Here is a 22,429-nt window from a genome sequence, read left to right as displayed (position 1 = left end):
AAAATTGACCGTACATTCAGGAGCCGCGACCGCTAGCGGTAGAACCACTTCGTGTGTATTTACCTATTAAGAATACCCATTTTATTTTAGCTAGCGGATGCAGTCGACCACTCAAAATTTAAACATGTGTGGTCGGAGGCGATTGTACGCGGCAAGAAGCGGCGCGGTTTTTCTCGTGCGAATAAACTTATTTAAACATGGGTGTTCAATTTTAGGCGGTTTTTCACAGCGGCTAAAAACCGTGACCGCTCGCGGCTAAACCACTACGTGAAAACCAGCTTAATTCGGTTTTTGAATTCGATAATGCCTTATTTACAATAAATAAGCCATTGGATTCGGCACGTAACGATGTTATAATCACCAATAATACTAATGAGCCCAACAATTCACAACATGCTGTACCTCAAATTAATTACACTTCTACTTCTATTTCAAATAATCAGGGATAATTCTTGCTCTAATGTCGTTCAGAATGCATTACAGCATAAACAACATATCTTCTCGTCAGAATATAATGGTCCTATTTTTATTCTCATCGAATACATTGATAAAAATAAAAATAAGATAAAAATTTAGGAAGGTGGCATCCAATTAAGGCTGCTAAATTCTTTTCTATTAATTTTACTGGCATTACTAATACCAAACCCGTTGGGTTTAAAAAAATCAAAATAACATTTGATTCCTTCACTAATGGTAATTTGTGTTTGATATCTACATTTTTAGTCGAAAATGTGTTTTCTGCTTGTATTCCCTCTAATTTATTGTATTCTTTTGGTGTGATTAAAATTAATACGGATATTTTCGAATGCGATTTTCGAGGAGTCCGTTCTTCAGTACCAATAGTTTTAGACGTATTACAATAAATAAGGATGGCATTAATACAATAACCCGCATTGTTGAATTTAAATTTCTCTCACCCTAACTGCCGGAATTTATTTCGATGTTCAATATTTTATTTGAAGTCAATCCCAGTGTACGATCTCCGGTATAATGCAATCGTTGTCTCCGGTTTGGTCATACCCAGAAATGTTGTCGGAGTGATACCAGATGTAGCCACTGTGGTGGCTCCAAACATTCCATCATCGATTGTCCTATCATTCAAGCCACTGATCCTTCCTGCCTCTATTGTAAACTTCCTCATGTGGCCACTGATCATAGTTGTCAGGAATGGGTGGCTCAGAAATAAATCAAGAAAATTATGACCAGTGAAAACATCTCTTATCAAGATGCATTGAATTTTAAAAAAAATAAGTGTTGCACCTCTGTATTGAAATATTCAGATATGATTAATAGCCAGTCTCCTGCCTCTAAAAATATGGCCCCCAAATTCTCTCCTCAGGTAGAGGACTTCCCTTAGTTAAATGACAATTACCATTTTTTCAATTCAAAAAAATCTAAGTCTAAAGTTCGTTCCTCATCTCTTTCAAAAAATGTTTTTTCATTTCATTCTTTACCGTTTTTCTCCTCCCCCAATGGTAAATATTTTGAGGCAAAATACAGAGCAGGATCAGGCGTCTATTTATAAGGTCAATGACTATTCTTGGGTTTCCTCCTCATCTAATATTTTATCGAAAGCCCTTATCAATTCATTGCTAACTTTGCAACTAGACTCAAATATATTGTACCTAATATTACCAATGATATTTGGTTCAGAAATATATTGCTACCGAAATTTTACATTATAAAGTTCAACCGTCTACGTGTAGGGCATTATCTATATATATATTATTTTATTATTATTATTTTTTACCCTTTCACGCTTACAAATTAAATCTAAATGATTCTCCTTTTTGTACGTTCCATACTGAGAAAAGCATTTGCGACTTTTCTTATATTTTTTATTGTCCTATAACTACTCTCCATAAAACGTATTAATCTAATTTTCTCTCTTAACTCCTTAAATGTTCCATTTGATCTTTCTTCTATTTTAATTCCGAACAGGTTGTTTTAATTATATATATTTTTTTTTTTATTCAGGATGCCGGTTTTACCATTTAATACTTTCAATTTTATATATTTTTATTCCTCTCTTTTATCATAGTTCTATAATTGTTTTAAGTACTCTTTTTCTTTGGTAATCTATGTTAATTTGTTCTATAATTGTATTATATAATTAACTGTTTAGCTTAAAATATAATAAAAGCTCTTAAAAAAAAAAAAAAAAATGTATACGAATTATTATATTATTAGAGAAATATATTTTACCACCCCATAAACTTTTTTTTACACATTTATCCGAGAATTAGTGAAATCGACTAAAATTATGAGCTCTTGGCATATTGGCAATCCAAATGTGATCATTTTTATGTGTCCTTTACTCACATAACCGTCTTTATTTGCTCCTTGTTTTCACAGTTTTAACTTAATTCGCTACGTTCTACTTTACTGTTGTGTTATTTTAAACATATCAAATATTTTTAACTGTAGTGTGCATGAAATCTTTTTCGAGTAAAAATCATCTATCAAGACATGTTAAAATCCATAGCGGTATCCGGTTTACATTTGTATACATGTATACTATATTATATACCCTTAAACATATACCCGACTCGATACTCTTGCAAAACATATGAAAAATAGACATGGTATGTTTCATCACTTATAATATAATTTTTTTTATTTATTTAATCATTTTCAGTTATTACAAGCGTTCAAGCAGCACAGCGTGCTGAAATAGGAGCGCAGATGGTAGTGCAATGTAATGAAATCGAAATTGCTCCGCAGATTATTGTATCCGACATTCCGGCTGGACCGTCTAACAACGAAGAACAATGGACGATAACGGTGATGGGCTGGTACCGAATTGGTTCCCGTTTGAAAAAGGTATTTTATTAAGGTAAGCTGAATTGGTTCCCTTTTAAAAAAGGTATTTTATTAAGTTGAGCCAAATCGGTTCCCATTTATTTACGCACATTTTCCTTCTCAATTTTACAGGCTTAGAACTGTTAACTTAAAAGAAGGCTTGGTTTGGTTATGTGTGTTATAAAAAAAAAATGATATAATATATACAATTTTAAATCGTTGATTTGGAAGTCAACTTTTGTCATCACTAGGTGTAAGTATAAAATACAAATAATAAAATATGATAAATAAAATTATTTAAAACCGTTGATTTGAAAATTTAAAGCAAACTTTCTTTAAATATTCAATTCGCGTAAGCTTCTTATTAGTGTACTCAGCCATACAATTTTCCAAGAATTTGTTATTTTTTTCTTGTTTGCTAGTAAGTTTTCTAGTATTATTACTTCGAAATTTAATATAATTTTATGTCTGAATACTGTTTAAAGTTTCCATAAAATAAAATATATTAGAATGAGCAGATGTAAATTCTTTATTCAGCTTTGAATGGAACGATTCGCAAAAATGTGTAGTCCTATCAATATTTTTGTCAAATCTAGCCCAAATTTTCGGTGGGAAGATACTGTCTGTCATTATGTATGTATCATGAACGTAGTCGAAGAACTGATCCAGTTTTTGGCAGCAAGGTTTTATGGCCATTTAAATAAGGGCAGTCCAAAAAATAGTTTCAAAAGTTGTCCGATTTCTGAAGCATTATCTTTAAATTCATTGGAGAGACCAAACTATTGAATTTTTCTCCACCATGACTGACATAAATGGAATCTGCAACCTCTAACTGTAACTTATTGTAGCTGTGAAGTTATGGCACTATGGATAGCTGTTTCAAAATCTACGAAAACCATGCCAACTGTTAGATATTTTGTGACCTTATTTAATGCAAGTATGTAAGTGTCTGTAGTCTTGTTTGGGAGTAGGCTGAATACGACAAGAACATAGCTGTTTTGTACCTTGATAAAAATAGAAAGGAATTGGTAAAATTGCTTAGGACAACTTTTGAATGTTCCATCGACAAATAACGTAGCGGCTTTCTTGAGTTCCAAGTTCTGCGTGCATGTAAATGTAATTATATTGTTGACAGAATCGTTGTCATAAATAAAGTTTTCTCCGAGATTAGTTATTAACGAATATTCACTAACACTTATGCAGTTCTTCAAGATTAGAAGGTAACTTGGGAATTGTTCTTAATTTAGCAGCATTCAAATTTTTACGGACTCTGTTAATATCATTTTGAAGTAGTGACTCACTATGACTGTTTGAAGCTATTTCCTTGCGTATAATTTTAGATGGTCGATCTGTAATAAGTTTGTCACATTTTCTTTTTAGTGAATTTGTCAATTGTTGTCGCACAAGCTTACCATCGTCTTCACTTTCGTGGTTATATGTTAATACTTCTTCACATAAACAATCTCCGTTCAATTTAACGTATGCTTTACATTTTCGTTTTGTACATATCCACCTCTGTATGTTATCTGCTAGGTTCTTTTGGAATCCAAACTTGTAATTAACAATAATCAACAACTTAGTTTCCTTTTCACTAAATATAAACTCCATAATTACGAAAAATTAAAATTCAAAAATATAAATTTAAATACGAAATACAAGTTACAAATTTACACGATGTGTTATTTAAGACTGTACAGTGCTCACTGCTCACCAAAATTATTGTCATTCGTACATACGATAATATAGACGATATACCATACAGCTATAAAAGTACATATATCTCAATCGTTATCTTAATTAATCGGGATATCACCGATAATTTGCTAAACTTCCAATATATAAATATATTATCATCTTATTGTATATTATACTATAGAATCTATAGTATAGATTATAGAGTGTAGCCGTTTAGGTACATTTATATTTTATACTGTCTAATTTATATTTTGTACCAAATTAAAAATTACCTGTACATAAACGGGAACCAATTCGGTCTAACTTAATAAAATACCTTTTTCACACGGGAACCAATTCAGTTACTCCCCGATGATGACGATGAATTACTAGGTCTCTTAGCGGATTGTGTAGAAAGTGCATATTTGTGTGATAATCCAGGTAAGATTAATTTTAATATAACCCGTTAGGTAGCTAGTTTTTTTTCTAAGTATATTAATTTCTGTAGGATTGATACACGTAAAAGACCGATAAACTCTGCGGCCGTAGACGTACAAAAAAGAACTAGACTGAACATAGTTGGAAATACGCATGGTTTTGTGCGAGTAGGTACAGCTTTTAATAATATTACCATCATCTGGTATTATAAAAAGAATATTAAAAGTAATCTCAATTATTTGACATTCCTCGTATCAATCAAATTGGAGCTACTAGAAATTTTGAAATCATTAGCACTACCAGTAAAATTCAACTTAAAATAGAAGTGACATACAACAGGCCATATATCGAAAACTCGTCCGTCAATCAAGGCCTCAGACATGGCGATTTTCGCGGATACTAACATAGAAGATATTGTTGATAATGTTTATAAACATTTTAACCTAGGAAGATTCTTATCAGGGTAAAGGCAGTGAATTTTCTCCCCAAGCTATTATTATGGCATATTATTAGGTATATAGGCTTACACTGGGGGGGGGGGGGGGCAATTGCCTTTCTAGAATAAATCAGGAGGGGTAGTGCCCCCTCTGATATTTAACATATCTTGTTTTAAAATAAGTACAAAACAGCTGGTTATAGCTATTACTATACAATTTTTTTTTTTAAATCTTAACTTTCAATTTTCACTTATCTAACATAATGTTAAAAAATTAATAATTTTGTATAATAATATGTAGGTAGTAAAGCGGCATTTAACATTTTCTCCAGTGAACTGCTGAAATTTGGGTAAATAAGATTATTTAGATTTTTTTGTTTTTAATTTAAAAACAAAACAGGTTAGGCTTTAAATATCGGCTTAATATAAAATAAAAAATATCACCTAGTAACATGACGTTCAAGCCCGGATTATGATAAATTGGGGCTTGGGGTCAAACAATTTTAGGGACCCATAACCATAATCAAAATATTGATGACCCACACATAAATATATTTCAGAGACAAAAAATAATTATATTCTAATTTATAATTTTTTTCTTTCTTTTCGGGAAGCAAACCCTTTAATTATATCATCGGTATTAATTACCTCTAAAGAATTACTCTCTGAACATAAAACCATAAAACTATTTACTATTTTACACTTGTTTTTATTCGAGCTAAAAGTTTAAAAACGAAAAACCTACTATTTTTTGATATCCGTTGTGAGCCTGGGGCCATGGACCCCTTTGCCCCCCTTAATCCGGGCTTAAATATAGTTTATTATTATTAAAATAATAAGTATGATACATAATTATTTATATCATCCATACAATAAATTATTGATTATTTTTAATTGGTCTAACAAGTATTATAAAAATTACAATATGAGATCATTAATATATGATTTTTTCGTTATTAGAATTTATATTGGTTATTTATGGCAATATTAGGTACTTAAAATTATTATAATTAATTATTTATACAGCACTTTTATTCAATATTTTATTATTTCTGTTATATTAACGTATTATATAAATATTATTTACATAAAGGTAATCTGGGTTGAAGGTTAAGTTATCACATATAAAGTCAAAACGATAGTTTTGTGATTTCGTTTAAAATGTCATATACATACTCGTAGTATATTTGTGATGCTACAGAAGGGTTTTAAGAAATTTTCAATAAATCTTTTGGTGTAATAAATTATTCCAACAGTGGTAGCGGTATGTGTTTGAATATCTTATAAAGGTTTAAGGATAAAATGATAACTTCTCAATATTTGGTAATCTCCAACATTTACTTTAGATGGGATGCAAACTATCCACGATCCAGCGAAGATACTTGCAATAATCTCTTTAACTTTCATTCAATCTAGACCGTCAAACCCGCAACCGATTTTTCGAACCCCCAACACGGCTAAATTCATCGCTTTCATTTTTATCAATAGAGACCTTAGGGCTACTGATAACGTTTGCATAGTTGATTGTCCGACATTAGATTTTTTCGTTATCATGTAAAAAACGGTCTCATTACGGTCGTCGACAATCACACCAATATCGCCTACAGTCAGATTTTGATCAAACAATTGTTCAATATTACCGAAATACTGTCTAGAAAGCAATCAAAATTAGTACTGATTTGATCAAGAGCATATGCATGATATTTGTACTTGAATTCTACGGCAATTCCAGCTTTCATCCGCAAGTCCTCGGCAACTCAATTAGCGACAGGAACGTCTCCGGGCAGGTTGAAAAGATTTTCATTAATTTCTTTCAAATAACTTGAAAATATTTAAAAATAATTTTTAATTTATCGAAGATAATTTTGTTGATGATATTATTATACGTATGAAATATTGTGTACTCTCCATGGAAGCAACGAACCCAGGCGGTGAAAGCAAACCGTTTTGAAGGATAGCATTATGCACATTCACTTTAAATTTTATAGTCTAGATGAATTACATTTCTAATAGTGTACAGATAATAACAATCATCAAAAATATTTCTTAAATTATAATATAGTACTTAGTCTGAAATGTAATCTATTATTGCTGTTTTATTTCACTAAAACTATAAATAAGTGATTAATATTAATAATCATATATACCAAATTCTATCTTCTAAAGTAGGTTCATTTTTACTTGTATCAATTTTCGATTTAATTGCTTTGCACATGTTTGCATAACTTATGAGTTTTTTATTGTTATCACCAATCTTCTGTTCATCGGGTACATTTTCATTAGAAAATTGGCTCCTATTATATTTCGAAATTGTACTACGACTTGTTTAAATACGTTAAATTTAACTTTTCAAGTTTTGTATAATTATAAAATTAATTTTGTAAAATCGTACATTATTAAAATTCTTAAAGTAAAAATAAAAATGGTGTACTGCAATAAAGTAATCAACAACTAAACAATGATATACTTTTTTGTTTGTTTGCATTTATTCATTTTGTTCATTGAAGTATTCATTTTTGAAGTTCAAAAATTGGTCTATCTGAATCTAAAAAAAATTATTACGCTATAACGCTGTTGTTGTTTTTTAGTCTTAGTTAATGTTATATTTATATTAAAAATTTAATTAGTCTCCGATGGATTTACTCTCTAAGGCATAAGTTTAAAATGTACTTAAATACCAGTATTTATATCATATAATATTGATTACACCAGAGCTATAGTCCCTAAGCCTAATTATTATACATAGTATATACACATATAATTTGGTGCGCAATGGTGTTATGATTTTGTTAGGTAATAAGGGATCGGGGCGCAATCATAATACAAATTTTTTGCGCAATCATGGTGTAATTAGTCGAGTCAAAAAAGGAAAAATTGCGCAATCGTGTTGCACCGGGTCGGCTCGTATCGTTCACCCTACCGTGTAGTAACGCTGGGCGCTAATTACGAAAAGGTGCCGCAACGGATAGCATGTGCTCCGGGCAAATTGACGCCGCTCCCCGCCGACCCTCGTACCGTGAAAACCCTGAATGAGGCCTCGTGCGTCCGGTGTACGCCCGGTAGCTATCCAGCAATCCCTTAAGCCCCGTCGAGTCCAACCTCAGTTTCAGCCGAAACTGAAATAGGTGCAGCGGAAAGACACGTCAGACACATGCCAACCTGGGCTAACTGCACCTCCCGACGTACCAATCGTAGACTTAACGTTGTTATTGGTTGAACATAACTCGCTTAACGAGACGTTACCCCAGTAGCTACCGACAATACAGGACTGAGGGACAGGCACCATCACGACTAGGTTAGTCGCCCGTTACCGCTTTTGGCCCCGGGATGAGACGACTTTGACCGAGACTAACGTGAGACGTGCCGGTCACCACCCGGGGGACGAAAATCGTAACCCCCAGATGACGGGTCGGTTTCGTCGCTCCAAGCGACTTCAGATTCGACTTTGGAATTATAAAGGTTACGGCTCGGAGCAGAATCGCATTTTCCGTGGACGGCTTGCGTAGGTGGAGCCACCACCCTGGACAGCCCATGCGCGCAAGTTCGCTGTTGGGGCGGGCGTTTCCACCCGTCTCTCCCACCACAGGAGAGTTTTTTACTACCGCCATCCACAACTCGTGGACCCGATCTGGATGCGAGAACCAGTGCCCCGAAACCCCGCTCCGTTGCCAGAGCTAGTTTCGCCCAGATAGTTTTAAGAAACAATGACGTATGGCAGTAGCTGCTAATGCTAAATGTACGGTGCACGAAACAGGAGGCACAATATGCGGAAACTAGAAGAGCATTTGTAGGAAAAATGAAAAAAAAATAAAGTAGTGTGCGGTCGATTTCGGTGTTGTTCGAACACCGTACAACGATATATAATGTACTGTGTGTCGTCCATCAGCGTACAAACAAAAAATGTTCAAATTACACCGTGCACCAGGCCGGACTAGGTCAGAAATTTCTACTGGGAAAATAAATAAACGGTCCACGTTGATGTATCGGTTACATTTTTTTTATGTATTTTGTGTAAGTATTTTAAAACAAATACTCGAGCCTCAGAACATAACTAGGTAAAAGTTCCGATTTCCAATAGATACCTATATTTTATTATAATTACAGATAAACAGACATTTTGGAAAAATTATATTAATAGAACATCATAGTGAACATGACGTGATTTTTAATGTGAAACTTAAAAAAAAAGATTTTGATTTACCTACAAAAGATTCAAAAAAATATTCATCCCATTTCAGCAAGACTTACAAAAACTTCAGTATGGAAACTTTTGAAAAAAAAGTGCTTCATCAGTATAATTTTCAACAATTTCATAGTTTAATGTTTCATGATAGAGTGGCAAAATCAAGTTTTTGTATAAGTTGTCTTCATGAATAAAGAAGAACTATGGATTTTTTTAAAACATATTTTATGGACAGAAATAGAATTATGTACAAGAACAGGTACTACAAATCACCATATACACCCATGTCTAGGCTATTGAAAATCATCAAATTATGAAGACAACTACTGGGTCATATTAAACTACATATAACTGAAAATATGAAAATAATAAAAACAAATCACCGACCATTTTGGAAATCACTTATTCTATTTTTAATTATTACATATTTGAAAAAAACACAGTTATATTTTTCATTATTGTATTGAATAATAAAATATTTTAACCACAGCTGTTCATAAAAATAATGAATATTAAAGTAACAATTAAACAATTTAAATATTCTAACATATTGTTAGACAATATGAATTACTAAAATGATTATTAACACTGTACACTAATATGTTTTCCTTTAATTATAACAACAATAACAATTTATTGCTTGTTTTACACATGTTACTAAATGATTATCATTTATATTAGACATATACATATCCCGTATAACTTTTCATACAAAAAAAATAATAATAATAATAATAATAATAGTATATAATAAGTAAATGAAAAATGGTAACTTTTAGTGAAATATTACAAATATCATGTGAAGTATTGAAATTAAAATTTGTTGGTACTTAGTAAATTAGTTGTTTAAGTATCAAATAAAATATGTTTGTTAAATCACTAAACAATTTATAAATAATATATTATTTATTACTTTTAAAACAGAAGATATTTTAATAGAATACTAATATGAATTCAAATTAATTTAATTAATTTAAAAGTAATCACAATTGTGTGTATGGACATTTTCAAACTCCATTTATTAAAGTTCTTTAAAATTAAAAAAAAAAAATATTTAAAAACTAATTTAAACCTATTTATCAAATAAGTTTAGTTTTTTTTGTTTTTAACGCTTAAATGACTTTTATAAAAATGACAATTACTTGTTAAACCAGAGAAAAAACAAAAACACATTTGTAAATTAATTTCATAAATATTATGACATATCTCATACTTATGTTATAAACAGACCAAAATTAGAATCATTAAAACAAAAAAACAAAGCAAAAAAAAAAAAAATCATAATTACTTCAGAAACAGCATAAAAGTCATCTTGTAATTGTTATAACTATCAACTTTGTGAATAAATATGATTAAGTTATTTGATGTGTTAATTATATATATATAAGACAGATAAGTTTCAAAAATTTATCATTCGAATACTGCCAATTTAAAAATAAAAATAACGAACAAAGTATAAATAAAACAATAAGTTATTCCAATTTGTACATATGTAAAATTTACTTCATTATTTGTTAGTTAATATTTGTGCATTACTTATTTGTATTTAGAAGTTGATAAAATAGAGAATTTTAATTTACATAATCATTGGTTAATACATATAAAAAAAAAAAAAAATAATATCTTTGAACTAATACAAAATATACACATAAAGTATTAAAATAAATAGCAACTGTGTAATGAAATTAAAATATATTATAAACATTAGTTAAAATAATATTTTATGTAATGGTAGTTTTTGGATATTTTTTTTTTTAAAAAATTATATAAGTGTAAGACTCAAAATTAATTTAAATGTTCCTTTCTTTGTTACCAATGGAAAAATAACCATTAATGTATAAGCATATATTTTAATTTTAAAATGTGTACAATTATATATAACGTACCAATTTTGTTAAGCATACATTATAATGAAATAAATTAATAAAGGTAAAAACATATTTGCATTCTTAATATAACTTTAATGTGCAATTTTTTCTAATTCAAGTTATAAATTAAATGAAAACGTGTATATCAGGTTTAAAGATGAAAACAAATTAGCCAAAAAAAACTTGGGTTTAAAGATTTTCTTTGTATGTATTTTTATAATTTTTTTTTTTAAATTTTGGTTCATAATTACAGCCAACAAAATATGTCATTTTTCGATTAACATTAAAGATTTCTATAAATTAACTATTAACATAAATGGATGATTAAACAACAAATAATTATAATTAATTACATAAATATTTATTGAATAATTCCAATCTGTTGAATCTTTGATTTTTGTTGAAATTTAACAAATTAATTTTTACATATTAAATTGTCAATTCCTATAATTTTAAACAAAACCCGATTATTAGTGATTACAAGCAGAACCTGTCATAATCATTTTTTTTATAATGGAATACATTTTTTGTACCTTTATATTTTAATTGAATAAAGAAAAAAAGGAAATAATAAATGTTCAAACTATTATCACTGCAATCAAATAAATAAATATATCATTATAAAAAATTATTTAATTGATTAACAAGGCATATCAAATGAATACTTAATATCACGGATTATAACAATAATATTATATTAACTAGTTAATATCACTTTTGAAACACTTGTGATATATTATCACTTTGTGCTGTTAATATAAATAAATAAATACCCAATATAGAATTAAGCAATTTATTTACAATGACTTGATTTTGATTCTGACATACCGGAATTTGAAATTTCAGTAGCATCCCTAGATTGATAAAATAGTATATAACCGGTTTCAGATGATTTTTGTAAATCTGACGTAAGACCATAAAAATCTTCTATAGCAGATTGGTCAATTTTCTATTTAAAATAAAATAAAGTAATAAATTATTTCACAAAACTAAATTATTTAATTATCAGTATATATCTTACATCAACCATATCATCATCAAACAAAAGCCAAAAATCATGACTTTTAACAATGCTAATATAATGACCTCTGTTTGGTCCGCTGCCACAATGTATAACAACAGCTACAAGATTATACATTCTATCTGGATTAACAGCATCATCAGACTAAAAATTTAAATATTTATAACATTATGACAATAATAAATAATAAATCAAATTGAAGTATTTACCGTATTAAATAACCTAAGTTCTAAAGGAAAAACAACTCTATGAGATACTTTAATGTGTCTATTAAATTGTTCCATATATTTGAATCTTTTCAAATGTAAAGCCAATATCATTGGTAATTTTTTGACCCGCATACATTTCTAAAATTTGATCATTATATTAAATTCTTTAATTATATAATACATTTTTTTGAATTAGGTAATATTTAATATTTTTTAAAACTCAAAGACAAAATATCACCTGGGCTTCTTGATAGCTACAGCAATTATCACACTTAAACTTATTATCACTACAAAGCATTTCTGTATTGCTAAAACAACGTAAACAATGTGTAATACTAGTGTTTTGATCTATATCTACTTGAAGATCAAAAAAATCTTCATCTTTACTGCTGATCTAACAAAAAAAAAAAATCCAAATATGTAATAAACATATTGTGATCATTATTTTTTCAAATAAAAAATTATTTTATTGAATATAATTTAAATACTTCTTCACAGTTGAGGCACCTAGTTTCACTTGTTAATATTCCTTGAAATATTTCATGTACCCAAGTTGGATCTTGATTTTGACTACTTGAACTAGTAATACTACTAGTAGTTGACTCTCCATCAATTATATTGGGTGTAATTGATTTAGATTTGCCATTACAATTAGCTTGGTTACGCTCAGCTAAAAACCAAATAATTTATACATTATATAAGGATTATTATTTTTTTATTCTTATACAATATAGTAATAACTATTTAAAATTATGTAGAATATGATTTAACATATTAAGTGTAGTAACAATAACATAATAATTGTTTGTATAACCAAATCAATCAAATTTCTTTAGTATCACAATAAGTTCTAACATAGAAAGTTTTCATTTTAGTTAATTTTACTTACAAAGAATGATTTCATTAATATGATTTATAAGGAAGTTTAAAAATTCATGAGCATCCTGTTGCATGTAGTTATTGAATTCTTCTATAAAATAAATAAATATTCAAGACTAAAATATAATAAAAATTATATGCAGTTATTTTATTGGCTATAGAACCAAAGTAAAAATAAAAAATAATTTAATATAGCACATCTTTAAATTATAGATATAATATAACAAATATTACCTTTTTCTTTTCTCAGTCTATTAATAAATTTTTTTGGTGCTATGGACCCAACTTTTTTCTTTTGAGTGGCAATACTATGAAATAAATCAGCTAAACAAGTGAGCAACGTTTCTTTATTTCTTTTATTACGAGCTTTATATTCTAATACTTTATCTCGAAATGGTTTACAAAAATATAGAGCTTGAAGAACTGAATTACTGTAACAAGTATTTCCAAACTGAAAAAACAATGAATTACTATAAAATTATTAATTAAATAAATATTAAGTATTAACTTTCAATTCTAAATTTGATATATTTCAAAAAAACCATTGGCTAAAGGTCTAAAATTTAATAGATGCAAAGTTGTATATTTAATGATTCATAAGATAAATTAACTAGTTAGATCGACAAAGGAAACTTTCATTGAAATATTTAATCAAATATTTTATTAACATAATATACTGATAAATAATCATCTTTGTCATTATTATCAAGTATCATTAGGATCAAACCATATTAAAATTTGAACAATCATTTTAATAAACATTATAATTTGCTAATTAAGTAAAATATTTTAATCCATAGTCTATACTATTCTGTTTTTACTCACATCAACTGATGCTAAAGAAACTAGATCTATATACATGGGCGATTACAATTAATAATTTATAACTAATGAAACTAAATTTATAATTTAAAAAATAACTATCTTTATATTTCTATTGAATTTTTAAATGTATTATATAACTAATAAGCAACTATAAAGAAATTTCTTTGTTTCAAAAATGCAGTATGACATGACTTAGATATGTATGATAAGATAACAATGGAATTTGTTTTATTATTTTATGTAATAAGCTATGTATTAAATTAAGTACAACCAAATATTTGGTAGTATAATACTATAATCTTACATTTACTAAACCAAAATAATGCTCGTTTGGAGGAAACTGATCCGATCCAATATCTCTCTCAAGCTGTGATACATTACCGCCCTAAAAAAAATAATAATAACTTATTAGATAGGTATTTTAATAATATAATGAAAGAGAATGTATGTATTTAATGTGACTTATATTTTTTTAACAAATTAAAATAATATTTTGATATATTTATAATTTGAAAAATTAAGTATTGAACAAAATAAAAATGGTAATAGAAAATAAAAAATATCTATTTAAATAGGTAAATAAAAACAGTGGCCGTAGTTTATTTTATTTCTATGTTCAGCAAAATGTATTAATAAAATTATGACTGAAATGGTACATAATTATGCTTATCATAATTAAGTTAACTAATTAAATATTTAATTAAAGTGGTGGTTTCAAAAATAGAACTATATTAATAAAGTTTAAATCATATGAAGGTTTAAAAATTAAGCTTATAGTCGTCGACTAATAAATAACTGACAATTTTTAATAATAATAGATCAATTGGAAATAATCATTATACATATAATACCAAGAGAAATTACCATTGATTGTTGGACGAAAAAGTAAATGACAGGGATACAATTCAAAACACTAAAATAATAAAATAATATCTAATAAATAATAACATAATACCATATTATAACACGATTGCAGAATGGTGCAATCAAGCCATAACCGAAAAATCAATTTCTGGCCAGCTTTTTTCGGCAAGCCGAACGCATGGGTCCTAAGACTTTACATCACCCAAGCACAGAGCGAAGCGGATGTGAATGCATTACTTTATTTGCGATAAAAAAGGAAAAATCGAAGAAAATATAACTCGTCAGAACATTAATTCTGCACTTTTGCATTATTATTATTATTATTATTATTTTTTTTTTTTATTATTATGTGTCTGGTACTCTTATCGAATATCGACTTATCGTTGTTAATCAACAATCAAGATAAACACGCCGACAACAGTACGCAGTGTGACAAACACATTTAAAATACAGTGTCGCACCCTCACACACGCCTCACGCGGTCCGGTTCGGCGGTGTTCATTATAATATTATTATTACAGCGGTTGCACGAGGACTGCCGTTCGGTTTTGCCGCCTTTAGTTGAATTTCCGCGCTCGGCCGGATATCATTGTGGTTTTGTGTGTAGCGCCAGTCCGTCTTCCGCGCGCGTATTTCGTGCGCTTCCCCGATCGTTTACGCAGATACGTTTCATAATATTATCCGATTGTGTCCGCCGTTCGTCAGCAGAGTTCATCGATTAAACGTCAATAATAATTACTGCATTGTTTGTGAGTGTTGAAACGGAATAAAGCTAAAACCAGTGGGAACGTATTTTTCAAATCGACAGGTATATAATAATTAATATTATGTGTACTTTTAAAATACGTTTACGTAATTTTCAAATTATGTTTCGTTCGTATTTGATAGCTTGGTCCATTATTTAACACCAAACCTACCTGATCGATCTAAGCCAAGTCTATGAGGGTCACAGCATGCTTTCATTGCCAATAAAACCAAATCAATTATCTTGCTAGTCAATTTTTCAAAAAATGCAATAAAATTTTAGTTGAAGAATTTTTGATAACATTTAAAATTAAAATATCTTTGTACTCCTTGTAAATTAGACACAACAAATTCATTTAACGTCTAATTTATTGTTAGTATTCAATTTTTGCTTTTGTTACGAACGAACTAGTTACTAAGATTAGGCGAACGAAAAGTTTTTATTCTATAGATCTATAGTCCTTTACTATACTGTTCGAACTTCATTGTATTTGTAAACATTTACGGAAGCTTATTATTTCCGCGTATTTCATTGTGAATTAACGTTATCATTTTCACCTTATATATATATATTTATATATGACATCGGAATTTAAAATTAAGTTTCATTCCAGATTATCTATCTGTTTTAGATTAAAAACTTTTTTCATAAACAATTGCCATATCCAAGATTTTAGATGATAAAATAAATATAGTTAATAATTTTATAAAATGTCCATGTATAAACATATATATATATAATTAAATGAACAATAACAAAAAATATTTTTAAATTATTTCTTTAGGTTTTGAAGTATTTACCTATTAATGCAATAGATACTGGTAAATAGCATAAAGTTATCATTAACTAACTACTTTTACTAGGCAAATAAAAAAACAATTAGTTTTTTTTATGCATACAATCAAAAATGAAACTAAACATTATTTGAACATCACTATTGATAATGTATTTTTAATTACCTTTAATTTCATGATTAATAGTACACTGCTACGTGGTTACACGCTGTAATATATTCATATTTCATAGGATTTAAATGCATTTATATCTCTGTATTTCTATATAAATTAAATTTTACTTTTGTAAATATATATATATTTTTTTTTTTTTTTGAATAGGTCTAGAAGTAATTATCAACAATCTATAATAGGAAACTAAATAATTACTTATTAAATAATACATATACTAGGTCGTTTATCGATATTTTTAATTTTTAATTTATTAAATGAATGGAACAATTGAAAATCTTAAATATTATAATAAATTTCGCAATCGGTTATAATTAGTTTGATAAGATAAACTGATTTGAAGCATAATATCGTCAATTGAAAAAGTCACTACTTGTATTCGTTTCATTTTTTCATACTTTACATCTTTATTACAGTTAGCGATTGGGATATAATTGCTCATATTTTTCTATAACCTGTAAAATTTTTTTTTGATGGTAGAGGAATATTTGGATGTAGATATATTACATATAATATTTTTTCAACATTTTTATTTTTAAAAATTATTTATTTTCTATTTATGTACTACAACAATGTAACTAACGAGATAATATTTATATTTAAATAAATAGGTGATTTTTAGTTAAATTCTATAGTCGGATTTAATTACTTCTTAAACACTTTCCAGAAATTTTTCATCGTGGTTAATTGTATTTTATGACAATATTTTTAAATAGCGTTTTTAATTGTTTAAAGAAAGTGTGCGAAAAAATTATCAAGTGTATATAAATCAAGCTAGTTGATAGGGTTATCTAAAAATCGATATAAAAATATTTTGATTTTTATGTTTAATATTTCTGAATTTATGAAATTTTATTATTATAACAGTTTTGTAATAAAAAATGTACAGAAAGAATTTTATTATTTGTGAAATCTTAATTATTTTATTTAAAACATTCTTAAGTTACTCGATAAACGGTGAAACAAGTTGAATTTTTTAATAGAAATTTATTTTATTAAAATAAACATTTCAATTTTTTTATTTTTTTTTTTTTATGTAGCTGACTGAGATTATTTATATTTATTCAACAACAATAAAACTATATTTAATTATGTACATCAAAAAAAACTTATTGTTGTTTATTTTCATTATATAATAAATTAAGTACCACATATAATGGTGTACATAGGGAGGGGGGTCGAATTCAAACCCCCCAGGGTATAAAAAAAAAATAAAATTGCGATATTATTGATGACGTTAATATATTATATAAAATATATATATATATAATATATTCGTATTTTCATTGTTACGCTTTAAACTTAAAATATATAACTATATAAATATTATAATAATTAAATAATTATATTGATAAGTGTTTGAAAAGTTTTGTTAACTATGCTGTTTTTATATTCCTATATATACAAAGTAAACTATAAATTATTGAAAATGTTGTATAAAATAATATCTATTTATAGCAGTTATCTGTGCATCGAAAAAAGAAAGATAACGATTATTTTTGTTAACCCTCCTCCCCTCAGAGCAATATTGAATGTACACCACTGCCTACATAAGATGAATAAATATAAAAACTTATTCTTAATTTAATTTTTAATTTCTTTCTTTAAATCTTTAGTTTTAGTTTGTATAAGTATTTTTTAATATTAATACTATGTTAAAATAATTTCTATTAGTCATTTCGTTCAAATTTTATTCCTCTGATTCCAATAATTATTTTGTTTAACCTTGATATCGGATTGCTCGAATGTAAACATTGCATGAGAAATGTTTTAAACTTATAAAAATACTAATAAAAAAAATGTTTACAATCTTATAAAACATGTTCTCTGACAATTATCATTGTTCTTATAATCGCCATCTCTGAATGATGTCGCATTGTGTGCATATCACGTAATCAATCTTGTTCGTCAGCAAAATGGTAACACTTAGCATTGCGTATAATCATATTCCTTTTACATGAATCACATCTGTAAATGGAAGATGATAACCTAACCTAACCAGTCACACCTGCAGAAAAAATATTTAGATATAAATTGTTTCATATGACTATATTCTATTTATATTCTATTTATATTTAAAGTTTATGATCTACCCAGTGTAATAATGTTTACAATTATTGGGATAAAAAAAAATTATTATATAAAATTATTGCTAACCATGTAATTAGTCAGTTAGAATTTATTTTTATTTTTATCAATATTAATCGACAAATTATATTTAAGAACTAATATGTTTGGCTATTTTGAATGAAGTAAATATTATATTAAATTGTGTGTTATACAATTTTATTAAAATGTTGTGCTAAATAAATTACAATAAATTTGAGTAATTAATTTTCCTTCGTAATAAATTTAAAATCAGTTATTAATAATATAGTAATTGAATAAGCAATTCATATAAACAATACATTATCCAGTATAAAATATTTGTATACAGTTGAAAGCTTTCTGTGTACTCAATCAACAAATTCTTAAGTCCCACAAAAAATTTCAGGTACAGTGTATAAACATTAAATTTACTTGGCTATTTACCGTGGCGTAACTGGGAAAAAATGTAGGGGGAGATATAATATATTTATTATTACCAAAACTTGGACATCCCACCCCCTCACCGGTTAAAACATATTTTTATTGTATGTATTTTATACACTATATCTAATTGTTTGATTTTACATAAGTCTTAACTCATTTTATGGTTCAGAATAATGGTGGCCAAACTACGGCCCGCGGGTCAACTCCGGCCTACCATAATTGAATATTTGGCCCACGAAAGTATTCTACGTTACAACATTATTTGCGTAACTGTAATATTTTACATTTACGTAAAAAAAAAAAATTGAAAAATACATTTTTTTATGGCCCGCGATAAAAAAAAGTTGTTTTTTTATGGCCCAATGTAAAAAAAGTTTGGCCACCACTGGTTTAGATAAACATAAATTGTAAGAAGCGGGTACTAGATACCAATATTGTTAAATAATACCTATAAGAGTTCATTAATAAAAGGTGATTTTTGTACTGTTGGATTATCTGGGGAGGCAAAATCATATCTTTATCTCTCAAAACATTGTCAAAAGGGGCACTTTCCCCCTCTCTTGCCCCCCCTCGTGCATAATTACACCACTGGCTATTTAAATAGAAATGTTAAAGAAGTATTTATTATAAGCTTTAAAATATTTTCAATCATTGTCTAAATTGGATATATACGGGCAGTTATATTTATGTTTATTAGATATTACTACCATAAACAGTAGTATATTAAAATAAATTGTATAATTGAATGCAAATGACTTATCGTATAAATTTCTTAATTTTAAATTTCTTTAATATTGTAAATATTATATAGGTTTTGGATCAATCTCAAATGTTATTTAATTTAACTTATTATTCCTAATAATTACTCCAAGCCTTCAAAAGTCTAAGACTAGTCATGTGCATAAGTTTCAGTATCATATGAACTATAACTAATATGACTGTTTATTGTATAATATAATATATGAATATATTATTGTAATATTGTAACAAAATAAACATAAGTTATATAAGATTTTAATATCCAGGTAAATAAAGGATTTATTAATTATTAAACAGGAAGATGTTTTTTTTATATACGTAACACTGAATTAAAATTATGTGACAGCAATTTAATTTCATAACATTCTTATTGTTTTTTTTATATGATCTACCCAACCTTGTAAATGACCACGTTGATTGTTTTTGAATGCTTCCGCTATTTGAATAGCGTTTGTATACCTTCATTGATTATACATTTTTATTTTATAGCTAATTAGATGCATCGCCGGTATTCTAATAATTTATTGCAACATTAAGACAATGATTTAGTTACAATAATAACAATAATTATCAATTAAATAACGTTTATTAAAATATTAAACATACATATTATTAAAATAAAAATCAGTTTTACTCATATATTTTCAAGCATTTTACCCAAACATCTTTAAGTGTGTATAAAAAATATAATTTACGAACAACAAAGTGATATATATTTCAAACTAAAAACTATTATTTTTATGTTCGTGCTTAATCTTTTGAATAAAATACATTTATTCTCGATTACTGGTATAACTATATTAAAACTGAACAACCTCTAAATACTATCGTTTATCACAAGGAAAATAGTTGCTATCACAATAATACAAAACTCAAGTCTATTGTTTGTATCACGAACGTCCACTAAACCAAAATGAGCCGTATTTTGTTAGCGGAAGTGAGTCAATATAAGTCAATATAAGTCAACACTGTTTTTAAACGGGTTATCAAATAAAAACAAAAATTAACTTAAATTAACAAATAATTTATTTTTATTTTAAATCAAACTTTAAATAATATTTTTAATTATAAAAACGGTATATATTTACTTTTATAAGATAGTATGTAAACAATTTTATAATTTAAAATTGTCTTAATAGTTAACAGTTTTGAAGAAGAAACTTGTAAAGTATACGAATAAGTGTATTCGAATAAAAGTATTTGAATAATTTTTTTGTATTCGAATACTTTTTTTTGTATTTATTATTCACTATAAAAATACTTTTATCTGAACTTATAAAATTGTTTCAAATTTGGGACAATACTACAATTTTTAAATTTTAGATCGTAGATTTTATACAGTATATAATAAATTATGAACAATAGTTTTTCTCTACAGTCGTTTCAGTGGAAATATAAATGATTAATGAATATGATTATTTTTAAATTATGTAGGTATATAAAAGATTACATTGGAATTATGGTGTACTGTAGTCTGTATGTATTTACTTAATATAATGTGTGGTGTATTTTAATATTTTATTAATAGAAATATTAAAATCAAGGGGAATTTAAATGAAAACGTGCATTTTTTAATACAATTGGTATTCACAATTTAATAACAACTATATTTGAATATTTGGTATATTAAATATTAACTGATATAAAATATGTAATATTTAGTATTTATTTGTTCATTTACTTTATGCATTATATAGTAAAATTTGCCATCAATCATTAACTTCCAAACTATTCCAAAATTAACGTGAATTGGCAAAAAAAAAAAAATATTTTAAAATTATTCGAATACTTAAAGTACTCCAATACATTTTTAAGTATTCGAATATATATTCTGAATACATTTTTTTTAAATTATCCGAATACGTATTCTGAATACATTTTCATCCATTTATTCGAATACGTATTCTGAATACAAAATAAAACTATTCTTTACAAGACTGTTGAAAACTGATTTAATATCTACTTTTATAATTTAAATTCTAATTTTATCTATTATATACTTTTTGACATTACTTTACCTCCTAACAATAGCACGACAATTATAAAATATATTATAGTAAAATAGGTATTGCTTAGATTAATATTGCATAGCAAAAATCTAATTGTTACCATAATTTACTTAATTTTTATAAATTATCCCTTTTTTTAACTTTCTTTATTCAATTTAGTGTACGATAAATTATTAATCTGCAAAGTAACATCTGCACAACTTTTTACGCTTCTCATCAT

General features: G+C 27.2%; 2 protein-coding genes across 3 annotated transcripts in view; one reads left to right on the top strand and one right to left on the bottom strand.

Annotated features, from left to right (window-relative positions):
* Window positions 1-12,178: 12,178 nt before the first annotated feature.
* On the bottom strand, window positions 12,179-15,560 carry LOC112684574 (ubiquitin carboxyl-terminal hydrolase 46). Its single transcript, XM_025556158.1, has 9 exons — window positions 15,291-15,560; window positions 14,640-14,720; window positions 13,745-13,961; window positions 13,521-13,601; window positions 13,120-13,301; window positions 12,870-13,025; window positions 12,632-12,769; window positions 12,423-12,566; window positions 12,179-12,350 (listed from the first exon to the last, which is right to left on the bottom strand). The coding sequence occupies exons 1-9, from the start codon at window positions 15,291-15,293 to the stop codon at window positions 12,195-12,197; spliced, it is 1,158 nt and encodes a 385-aa protein (XP_025411943.1). The 5' UTR covers window positions 15,294-15,560; the 3' UTR covers window positions 12,179-12,194.
* Window positions 15,561-15,720: 160 nt separating this feature from the next.
* The window catches only part of LOC112684593 (protein inscuteable homolog), a 30,087-nt gene continuing 23,378 nt past the window's right edge, over window positions 15,721-22,429 (top strand). The window contains exon 1 of one of the 2 annotated variants that reach the window (XM_025556190.1): window positions 15,721-16,007. The gene's annotated coding sequence lies outside the window, so the exon portion shown is untranslated. The remainder of the gene's footprint in view (window positions 16,008-22,429) is intronic. The other variant, XM_025556191.1, reaches the window with a different exon arrangement.

This window comes from Sipha flava, unplaced genomic scaffold, assembly GCF_003268045.1.
Source record: "Sipha flava isolate LNK unplaced genomic scaffold, YSA_version1 252_pilon_pilon, whole genome shotgun sequence".
In the NCBI taxonomy this organism is placed as follows: domain Eukaryota; kingdom Metazoa; phylum Arthropoda; class Insecta; order Hemiptera; family Aphididae; genus Sipha; species Sipha flava.
This window is presented reverse-complemented; position numbering and strand designations above follow the sequence as displayed.